Raw genomic sequence first — 11,365 nt, forward strand, 5'->3', positions numbered from 1 at the left:
TCTAAGGGACAATTTTTTCTGTCGACCCTAAAGAAGTATTTCGTTTTTATACTGCTTGCTGAATTATAATGAAAGGGTTGACCCTATTACCATAAAAAAAAATATATATATACATTAAACAGGTAAAAAATTGAGTGATAATTTGTGATATTATCCTTAAATTCATCTCCAAGGGATGTAAAGAAAGTCTAAAACGAAAGGAAAGAATGGAATCGTGCAGAACCATCCAGACGCAATGAGTAATAGAAAAAAAAGAAGCATCTAGACCCGTTGGTTACCACTTTACTGCTCATAAATCTATAAAGAGCAAAACCCCTGTGCCTTTGTTCATTCTCTCTCTCTCTCTCTCTCTCTCTCTCTCGGAAGTGAACTCTGCGTCTGTGAAACAATCAATACGCCACCATGAGGTATGCATAGCTTTCCGCTCCTTCCCTGATTTATTTTACATAATTTCTGATTTTGGCTGCGGTTTTATGTAAACATAGAGTTTTGAGTTATAGGTATTACGCTGGTTTCTTCTTTTCGATTTTCAATCGGTTAATTCCCGAACCAGTCTAGGGTTTTTCTTTCAATGGATTCCGCAATTTTCCTTGAATGGAATGTGCTATATTCTCTACCAAGATTCCCTTTCTTTTCTTTTTTTAACTCAGCAACCGAATTAATTATCGTTTTTTTTGAAACTGTAGAAATCTGTTTGAAACTGTAGGAAACCAAGATTCCTTGATTTGTGTGTAGAAATCTGTTTGAAACAACTGTCTTGTAGGACAATTATTACTCTCGTTCCTGCAAATTTGGAAACTTGCTCAAATTGAAAAGAATAGGAAGAAGATGTGTTTGCGTTTTGTTAAAGCCACATCCCTATAAAGCTAGAAACTTGTGAAAGAAGCCCTGTTTAGCGTGCAACTTTTACTGTTTGAGCCTACAAAAGGTTTGATTCTGTGAAATATCGAAGGTGGAATCCAGGCTATTCAGGAAGTCCAAGTTTCCTTGTTTCTTGTACCTGCAGGGAAGAAAATTCTACTAGAGATTCTGTTATCTGCATCGTTCTGTTCTTTAATCTCGGTGCAGCCAGCATGTAATATAATTCTAGCGTGTTTATTTATTGCGATAACAGAATTTAGACAATGTTTTACTGTCTTCACGGCATCAGAAGTAGTGAAAGTTATGGTCTTGGAGAATTATTGTGCAGTCGTTCAGCAGTCTGATAACCATTTTAATATGTGATTTTTCAGCCGACATCCTATTGTCAAGTGGGCTCAGCGGCCTGATACGCTTTACATTACTATCGACTTGCCTGATGCCCAGGATGTAAAGGTCAAACTGGAGCCTGAAGGAAAGTTTCTATTCTCTGCTACCACTGGACCAGAAAAGACACCCTATGAAGTTGATCTCGATCTCTATGACAAAATTGATGTAAATGTAGGTCGACACTTGCAAATCTCTAACCAGCATGTATTTTACTAAATTGTTCACTCTTTATAAGTTTTGTTATTGACTCTGTTCTTAACTGCAGGAGAGTAAGGCTAGTATTGGCTTGAGAAATATCCGTTACATAGTGAAAAAGGCTGAAAATAAATGGTGGAGCAGATTGATAAAACAAGAAGGAAAACCTCCTGTGTTCTTGAAAGTTGATTGGGATAAATGGGTAGATGAGGATGAGGAGGAAGGCCAAGGACGTGAGTATTCCTAAGATCTTTTAAAATTGTTATCCATGTTCTTTATAGTTTCCTGGAAATATTCTTACCCGGGTTTGCATTATCTGTAATTTTGGATTTCAGTTGGAAATGACATGGACTTTGGTGACATGGATTTCTCTGTAAGTATCTATACCATGGTTTGTCAAATTGTATAATGATGGATTATTCATGAACTTAATCAATTGCTATGTCCTGTTTTCAGAAGCTGAATATGGGTGGTGGGGGCGATGGTCTTGATGGTGAGTTCCAGTAATACTGCTATGTCATCTAGTTATTATTCTGTTGGAACTAGACCTAGAAGTGAGCTCCAGTGTTTACAGTGTATATGCTGACTGTTAATTACTTGTGCTACTAGAATTCGACGATAGCAGTGACACTGAAGACGAGACCGCTGAAGCAGCACCATCTGCCTCTGCTGAATCTGATACCAAGCCTACTGCAAGTATGGAGCATGAAGCAAAACCTTCAGTCTGATGAGAAAGCTTTCAAGTGGTGGGGTGTGCCTTCAGATGCTCAAGCCTGCCTGTTTGACATATTTTAGTGCCACATGTATAAGCACATAACGAAATAGAAGGGTAGGATTCTATAAGCACATAACGGAGTGAAATGTAGTGTTCTTTTTGTTTCTGGTTTTGTTTTTCTTGTAGTAGATATTCTCTTTTACATGATGCGGTACTTATATGATGGTGATGGTTTCTATTCTTTGTACTGCATTAGATCTGAGGTCTTATCCCGTTTCCGTTGATTTGTCCAACTATATGTGGCCTTCTAGCATTAGATCTCTATGTTGAGCTTGACTGAGGAATTAGCAGTTCGGAACCATGCTGGCACTAAAGAGTTTCTTCTTTCTTTTTTTATCTTTTTTTGGTCATTTTAAAGGATATTTTGTGGGGTTCACTTTTTACCACATAGCAGCATTTTGACTATACAATTTTTATGGCTTCAAGAATAGATCGTTTAGGTTTATAATCGTAAGTCACAGTCATAAATGTCATAATGATTTGGTCGAAAATTTACAGAAGTGGTATACTCTAAATTTAAAAACTTAACGATCAAGATGGTTATGATTAGTTGGTCTAATAAGGGATTTTTAAAATGGCTACAAAAATGCTGGTAGGCCTTTGATATAAATAGCCAGCTTATCCTATTAGCCTATGCAAAAATTGTATCTACATAATTCATAATTATTTGGTTATTTAAAATTATGTAAATAAATGTACTCTCTGTATGATTAAATTAAAATGCTAATCAAGTTGTAAAACGTTTTCTGATTTGGCTAAATTTTTGTAGAATTCATGTGTGCATGTAACTAGAGAATGAATGATTTAGATTATTAAACTACATGTTAAAAAATATGTGTTTTAACTCAGTTGTTAGAGCACCCACTACCTAAGATCGATGTTATGGGTTCGAGTCACCATGGGGGTAGGAGGGAAATTCTTTGATCCTCTTTAAAAAAAAAAAAAAAAAGTGGATATGTGTTTTATAGATCCTCTATAAGATATGTTTTTAAGGATCTTCTATCTAGATTCTCTATAAGATATGTTTTTAGGTTTCTAGGTTAATTGAGCCACGTCATACTTGAGATACCTTGTGATGTTTCGTTTTTCTAAATCATAATGATTTCTTTGTGTTAAATTTAGTGTTGCTTAACTTAGGTTGCATTTTAGAAAATACGTTAGTTGTAGAGCTTTTCTCTCACTTAACGTACACATAAGAAAAGCAATAGGTTAATTCTAACAATGAGTTAACTTAAGCATCTTCATCCATGGATAGATAAAACTAGGTTAAACATGTTGTGCATATATAATTGATTGGTGGTGGATCCAAATATCTTAACTCGTGTTCTTTTTATTTTTAAAACCCTAAATCAAATATGGTTTTGATTATTTTCGGAGTCATTTACTTTTTCATGTTTATTAAATTATTTCACCGACCACAACACCTTCAAAAATAATCAAATTATATCAATAATTAGTTTGTTGTGTCCAAAGTCTCTTTGTAAATTTTTGTGACATTTAGAATAGTTTAGAATTGTATGCCAATCACTTACGGGAAGGATCCCAACTTGCCCATACTACTTTGGACATTCTTGTGATACGCTCGAAATGAGGGTACTCACTTATAATCACAAAACAACAAGAATATACAAGTATGTATCACGAAATCAAAGTGTATTTGTAAAACAAGTATTTCAATAAAGTCAAACACATAATCCAAATTAGACACAGATTAGGAATACGAGTTACAGTCAAACTAGGTTTTTTTATTGACACAAGGAATACTAAGTATATACAAAGTAGGAAACCAAATCTAAATAGAAAACAAATTCTAAACTAACACGAATTAGAAATCAAATCAAACACTAAAACAAACACATTCATATACAACACAAACACAATAACATGTAAAACATCAAAAACAAAAACCTAAAACAATATTTACGATTTACTTAACACAAGATCAGATTATATTCTTTATTATTTATGACTTCAAGTAACCTAAAAAACTAAAACGATTTACACATATACAAGAACACAAAACACAAACAAAGATGGGGGTTTTGAGATTGAAAACGAAAAATTTCAGACTATTAAGAAACATAAAAAAAATTTATGATGGAAAGATGAATGAATGAAAACTTTGAAAACAATTTATCACCACAATTCAAGCTCAATTTGTTACACATGCATCCTTAATCCTTTACTAGTTACCATAAAAAGTTATCAACCACGAAACAAAGTTATAAGCAAACAATGTCCCTTATTTTACTTTCCTTTACACAATTGCTTCAGCAAAGCACCAAAACAATATATTTCAAAACATGCCTCACACAATCAAAGCAATCATGAAAAAAATCATATTTCGAATCATTAAGTTCATGTGAAAGTTTGGTTAATAATTATGCAAATCTAAGTACACAAAGCATGTCAATTCAAAGCATAAACAATCTGATTTCGACTCTTGTCCAAAGCCTTTACTACTTATTCGAATTAGGGTTACAAAGTATAAACCTAATTACTAGCTCCAATTACATGCAATCACTCTATGTTTCGAACCAAAGAATAAACACATGTAAAAGATATCAATAACACAAAAATCATATCATCATTCCATGAAATCGCAACACATAAATCGAATATTACATAAAAAAAAGGGTTTCAAAATTGTTCCCAAAAATTAGATTATGAACTCATAGTTTTGGTTTTACACAAAGAAAATCGAAAGCAGAATTTCTATCTACAATTACACCTAACCGTGAAGATATTATGATGAAGGTGGTATGAACAACCCTTGATTACATCCCAAAGATCCACAGAAGCTTTAAGATGGTGGCACAAGGTGGTGATCACGGCAATGGAAGGTGGATGGCACGGCTAAGCTTCTTGAAGATGTGAAACCTGAAACTAGAGAGAACACAAGTGAGAATATGAAATTATGGAGAAAATGATGAGGCCTTGACGTCAAAAGCTTGTGTATATATAGTGAGATGTCAAGCCTTGAGTCACAATTCGTATCTACTTGCTTTCTCTTAGTTTGTATTGATCCAGGCTTTTCTTTGAATTTTCTGATTGGTTAACGCATCATTGGACCAATAAATTAATTCCACATCATTAAAGCTGCATCATAAGTCCAATCTGTGTTCTTCTTGTCTTCCATGAAAGTAGGATGACAAAAGAATCCTCTAGAACCCTCTAGTTATCACGGCAACACAAAGTAGAATGCAATCTGGTCTCCTACTTCAACATTGGGCTAAATACTGGTTACTATCCTGTGGTTTAGGTCCAAAATCAATTCAGTCCCTAGACTTCTAATTTCATCAAAAACACCCCTGTACTTTCAATTTTGATATAATAGGTCCAATTTGTTAATATTTTATTATGGGTTCAAGTTATAGTTGGATTATTTGTTGAAAAACTATTTATTTTTAATAGTAAGACTCACTCCTAAATTGACTATGCAGGTCACCTCGACACCACATCATAAAACATAGGCCATATATGAGCTACGTTAACAAGTTAAATAACTCAATTGTAGGAAAACTAACAAATTGGACCTATTATATCAAAACTAAAAGTGCAAGGGTGTTTTTGATGAAATTCTAAGTTCAGGGACTGAATTGATTTTGGACCCAAACTACAGGGTAGTAATATGTATTTAGCCCTTCAACATTTATTCAATATCCAAATTCAATATGTACTCCATGAGATGTTGCACGACACATGACCTTCTAGAAACTTCCAATTCTCACGACAAAAGCAATCAGAGTTCAATCCAGAATCCTTGTTGCACATTTATTCCATTTTCCTAATTAATAATGTATTACACAGCCACATACTTTGCACATGACGTCTAGACATCTTCTAGGAGCTTCATGATCCTTCTTTGACGTCTCCTGGCTTCCACAGGTCTCTTAGTATCATCAGGACTCCACATGCCAATAGGTTTCCTAGTCCAATAAGGACTTCTTCCACGAAATGTTTCTAGATGTTTCCAGAATCTTCTCGAGCAATCCTTGTTCAACAGGGACTCTTTCTGACACTAGGTTTCCTTATCTGACTCGAATTGGGACTCTTGATTCAAGTAGAACTCCAAATTTCCGCGACTTAAGAGTTTGAGTCCAAGTCAGTTTCTGATTCCTACTCCAACTGGGATTCATTTTCCTAGTAGGATTGGGAGAACTTTCATTTCTTTATTTTTCTTCATTTCTGCGCCACTTGTGCCTTGCTTTAGTCATTTCTAGTCTTTGAGACTCCATTTAGCTCCTAAAGTATCTCCACAAACATAATGTACCTACAAAACACTAAGTTAATATGATCAAGTTAAAGGAAATTACTTAGCAAAATATAAGGATTTAGACATTATAAACGTCGCATTTTATACTCCTATCATCTTGTAGGGTTAAGTTATACGCATTTTTGTGCATTTGTTTAGGTGAATAGAAATAGCTTATGACGCTGCTATTTTTAGTTTGCATTTCAAATATTAATATTTTGTTGTATCTTTGTTCATGTAGAATTCTTCCCTTTTGCTTGCAGTATTAGATTCTAAAAATCATGTGAGTTTGGGTAGTGAAGCCTCTATTGACCAAGAGATTATCCGACTGACCAAGAAATGGTGAAATGAAGTCTAGTGCTGAAGGTGGCAAAATAATGCCTTGGTTAGTGTAGTGTGGTAGAGCTTCACAACAAGAACATCAATGGTGGCCATTTGAAAAATGACAATATCATTACAACATTGACAGTAGTTTTCTAATAGATTTTCACAACTACGGTAGTGACCTTTTACAACTATGAAAATAGATTTTAAATAGTTATATCATTGTTGAATCCTGCATACTCTTTGTAACATTGAATATGTTTGCTTTACCAATTGCTGTAGCATTTTTATTTTGGTATTATCATTTACATATCCATAGTTTTGTTAGTCTCTGAGAATAACTTTCTTAGTCTCTGGAAATAGTTTTTGTTCTGCTTGGTAGTAGCTTACAAGATTGATGACTAGCTTTTGGCGTTGGTGAGTTGGTGAAAATAGATTTTGGTATTGGTGACAGTAGTTTTTGTAACCTCACCGGAGGTAACCGGAAAGTTCACCAAAGACCCTCACCTAAGGTTGCCGAAGATGAGGGGTGTACTGTACCAACTAAAGATGCTCTTAGGTTCAATCCACTAAGCAACACCAACTAGTTAAATAGTTATGAAATAGTCTGAAAAATTGAAACTAGAAGATACATTCATTTAGACATCATTCTAGGGAGTATATTGCATTCCTCATGGCCAGAAAAAAAATATGCTTTACACAACACAATGAAGAATAAAAAATCCATGAGGTGCTTTCAATTGACAGACTAGACATCTCAACTGTGAAGTAGCAGAGTGACTCTAAGATACCAAATGCAAAGGGAAGAACATTTCAGAAAGTATAACATACCAACCAAGTACACACAAACAAAAATATTGCTAATCACACTGTCAAGCAAATATGTGAAGAAGCATATGGTGGTCTCTCTATTGCGATAGGCCATAGAATGCCACCTCAGCTGTCAGGCAGTCTCATCACAACTTCAGCTGGTGGTCTTAGAGTGCAAACCATTTCTTTCGTCTTCCCAAAGTAAACCTGCGATATAGATCGTATAGTAATAGAATTTCAAAATTCCAACCAACTGCACAACTTTTTACCTCCCAATTGCATGGCTAAAGTGGTAAAAGAACTTGCACAATAGTTCACTACTTTTGAAATATTGTTTTTGACTGTATAACGGGAATGTAGAGAGTTGAAATACACACAAAAGAAACCACAGTACCTGATCCAGTGAGTTTCGCAGCTTACTCTCCATTTCTTCTATCATTTTTCCCATATTACACAGATGGCCTTCTTGAACTGAGAGCCTCATGTTCATCTACAAAGCCAAACAGAGAAACTAATCATGATATCCCACCCAGGATATACTACAAATAGGCATATGCAAGCAAAGCATTTTATCTATTTATTTTTCTCTTCAGAAGATGGGAACCTTATCACTTCAAACTCAGCAAAAATCACAAACTGTCCAGAAGAAGTTGATGCGTGACAAACAAGATACCAAACCTATAAAATGATGCAAAGCATACAACTCAAAAACTAGCTAACAAAGTAGCTAGTTAAATGATCTCATGCATCCGAAGCATGGAAAACCAATAGTTTGTTAAGGAAACCAATCATGTGCTGTACTTAAACCTTATCAGCCACACTACTGTGACAGTATAATACAACTAATATTATGATTCTATCCAAGTCACATAAATGAAGGCAAAAGAAAAGAAAGTTTTATATTAGCTTCCTTTCAAAGCATTTTCGAACATGTTTTGGCATTTTGATTCCACTTTCTTCCGAATAACCAAGACAGAGTAAAAGCATTGATAAAACATGGGTTCCTAGTAATGCTTTTGGAATACATGTCACAAAATCATACAACTGCACGAGACTTTTCCCAACTGCTTCAGGTCCTCAATAGGAGTATATTCTCTACAGCTTATCTTCAATAATTATATTCTTTCCTTTCTCACTACTTCCCCCTGGTTAAATTCTTTCCCACCGTCTTCCCTTTCCCGGACCTTCCATGTTAGTGCATGTTCAAGGTCTTTAGTCTTTACTGATATGACCAAGAGATCTTACAAGCTACATGTGCAGAAGAAAAATCCAACCGCTTATTATTTATTTTGGGTTGGGGGAGAGGTTTCTAAAACTCTGTTTTTTTATTTCTATATCATGCACTTCATGGGATGGGTGGGAAGAGAAGAATGACATCCGCTATCTTGCGGCCGCCAAGATTTTGCAGCACTGTGATTGGTGTAGATTAAGTTCTATCTCTCAAAAATATCAAAAAAGACTCACTATAGCATTAAACTAAAGTCCATTTGCAACTACAAACAGAGCAGCAGTTTCCCGGATAAACAATGCCTTCTCTGAGGAACACTTTTACCACTTACAAGCTCAAGCCCAACAGAAATTCAGATGGAAGACATACTAATTGCCATTGCATAAATAATAGAAAACTCAGACCCAATGCATCAAGATAAATTTTCTTCAATATATATCAAAATAACGTAAAAAGTAAAACGAAAGGAGAGCTCTGGCACTGCAGTGAGCAAGGTATGCAATCATTAGTTGAAATAGAATCATATATTTACCTGTCTTCTAATTGATCCAGACAAACTGAATGTGCCAGATGATTCATTATCGGTAGTCAAAGATAGCATTACAGTGCTGGTTAAACGGTAATTGGTTGTTCCTTCCTCCTCTGGACCCACCTATGTAAAACCCAAAGATCCACACCGGATAAGTCAGTAGACAAACATTCTCACATAAAAATATAGTAATAAGTGTGAAAGCAGAGAGAGGTGTGATCGCATGAATGTCCTCGCCAAAGATCGATATTTTTCCACTATGGAGAATGGACATTACCTCAACAACATGTATAGCATCCCATGCCCCCTCCTGCAGATAACCTCTCCGACCTTGCCCAGTCTTGGAGCCATCTTCATTGTCAAATATAATAAAAAAATCAGCTAGTACGTATCAAAAAATAAAAACTAAATTAGCTTTGAAACTGATTTGAGATGGTTCAGGTACTATACCTTTCTTTATTAAAAAGCAGCCTACGAAGCCTTCATTATCATCCTCCCACATATAAACTGACGAAATGCCACCCTCATAATACCTACCAAATTACCGGTCAATCAAGCAAGTAAATCTTCAGAACGAAGCAAATAAACGATCTATACAGGCTAGAGATTCTAGTTTTCTTTGAAAATTAGATAACAGAAAAAAAAAAAGAACCAATTAAAAAGTGGTCTTTATTGATACAATTGTACTAATAAAAACAAGAACGAAGTAAGTAAAGGACCTCACTGGTCACGATAAACGGCAAAGATGTCGTTTGCTTCAATTTCAAGTTGCCTCAACTCCGCCGATGGGAGGCTGCCATCTTCCAACGGTGGATGATATACATTTGACCAAGGTGATCTACATACAAATACAGTAATATGAAAAAGAAAAGAAACAAGGTCAGCAGAAACTATGATTGCTACTCACAGAACAACAAAAAAAAAAAAAATTGAAAAGAGCTTCTTTAACGAATATGGAATGCTTTAAGCAAAAAGAGTGAAAATGAAGCAATTAGAAAACCAGCGGCTTTGAAGAACTCCAATTCGGTGAAATCGTTCGGTGTGTAAATCTAATAATTGAAAAAGGTGACATATATAGTTCCATTTCTCGAATCAGTCAAATCTAATCATGGATAACAAAGTCAAACTGAAAATCAAAATCAAAATTAAAGGCCAGATCTGTCATCAGACTGTGACTAGTGAATAGTAAATGCATTTCGGATAGGCGAATCGAACAAGTGTTGAAATTGATACTCGGCAGTGTTGATTTCACCTGTAGGAGTCTGCATCTCTATTATATTCGCACAAAATGAACTCCTTGCCATACTCGGCATCGCACAAAACCTGTTTACGCCAACAGAAACGCACAATTTCAATTGGAAAAGCGAAGAACCCTAACTGCAAATTCAATTCAATTCGATTGGATTCAATTTGGGGGGGAAAAAGCAAAGGGAGGGAGAGGACCTGGAGTGGCTGATCGACTTGAGAGAGGAGATCAGAGGAGTGCTGGGGAAGAAGAGAGAGGAGCGCGGAGAGAGCGGTGTCGATGTGCTTGGGAGGCATTCTTCGCATCAAACCCATCGCTGCTTCCATTTTCAATTTCTTTTTTTTTTTTTTCTCTGTCTCAGTCTCAGTTATATAAGTTATAACTGTCTGGATTGATTGATATTTATTCTCTGTATTTTAATTCATTCTCTCTGCTTGTTTGGGTTGGATATTTGACAACTCATTCTCACAAACAAAAGAGGCGCCTTGTTCTGTCTGATCCGAGTTTCCCTCGCGGGAACTGCTCCAATTACACCTTTTTTATTTATTTATTTTTTTTTTAATCAAATTAAGGTGTCAATCCATTACAAATTAATAGAAAGAATCGTATTATGTAATATGTACCCGCTCTATGAAGAGTTCGTCAGAAATGAGTTACTGCTAAGATTTCTAAAACCCTAGAATCATAAGTAAAGCCGCATTTGATTTTATTCACATTTCTTTTTCAAAGTCCTACCGGTTGATACATTCCAGACA

At 35.3% G+C, this 11,365-nt stretch overlaps 2 protein-coding genes across 2 annotated transcripts; one reads left to right on the forward strand and one right to left on the reverse strand.

Moving 5' to 3' along the window:
• The first annotated feature begins 251 nt into the window (after positions 1–251).
• Positions 252–2,451, forward strand: LOC112172462 (co-chaperone protein p23-1). Its single transcript, XM_024309815.2, has 6 exons — positions 252–407; positions 1,233–1,419; positions 1,514–1,676; positions 1,779–1,816; positions 1,900–1,936; positions 2,053–2,451. The coding sequence occupies exons 1-6, from the start codon at positions 403–405 to the stop codon at positions 2,169–2,171; spliced, it is 549 nt and encodes a 182-aa protein (XP_024165583.1). The 5' UTR covers positions 252–402; the 3' UTR covers positions 2,172–2,451.
• Positions 2,452–7,505: 5,054 nt separating this feature from the next.
• LOC112174862 (probable F-actin-capping protein subunit beta) lies at positions 7,506–11,110 on the reverse strand. The gene is made up of 8 exons (XM_024312692.2): positions 10,808–11,110; positions 10,617–10,687; positions 10,089–10,202; positions 9,815–9,897; positions 9,642–9,715; positions 9,368–9,487; positions 8,002–8,097; positions 7,506–7,814 (listed from the first exon to the last, which is right to left on the reverse strand). Exons 1-8 carry the CDS (start codon positions 10,934–10,936, stop codon positions 7,734–7,736), a joined length of 768 nt encoding a protein of 255 aa, XP_024168460.1. The 5' UTR covers positions 10,937–11,110; the 3' UTR covers positions 7,506–7,733.
• Between the last annotated feature and the right edge of the window lie 255 nt (positions 11,111–11,365).

This window comes from Rosa chinensis, chromosome 6 (genome assembly GCF_002994745.2).
Source record: "Rosa chinensis cultivar Old Blush chromosome 6, RchiOBHm-V2, whole genome shotgun sequence".
NCBI lineage: Eukaryota > Viridiplantae > Streptophyta > Magnoliopsida > Rosales > Rosaceae > Rosa > Rosa chinensis.

Excerpts from the sequence above, each read along its gene's own strand:
- LOC112174862 (XM_024312692.2), bottom strand. The coding sequence starts at position 10,936 with ATGGAAGCAGCGATGGGTTTGATGCGAAGAATGCCTCCCAAGCACATC. Across the intron at positions 10,203-10,616 it reads AGAGATGCAGACTCCTACAG|ATCACCTTGGTCAAATGTAT; the intron begins GTGAAATCAACA and ends ATTTGTATGTAG. Across the intron at positions 8,098-9,367 it reads CTGGATCAATTAGAAGACAG|ATGAACATGAGGCTCTCAGT; the intron begins GTAAATATATGA and ends TTGGCTTTGTAG.
- LOC112172462 (XM_024309815.2), top strand. Across the intron at positions 1,420-1,513 it reads ATGACAAAATTGATGTAAAT|GAGAGTAAGGCTAGTATTGG; the intron begins GTAGGTCGACAC and ends TCTTAACTGCAG. Across the intron at positions 1,937-2,052 it reads TGGGGGCGATGGTCTTGATG|AATTCGACGATAGCAGTGAC; the intron begins GTGAGTTCCAGT and ends TTGTGCTACTAG.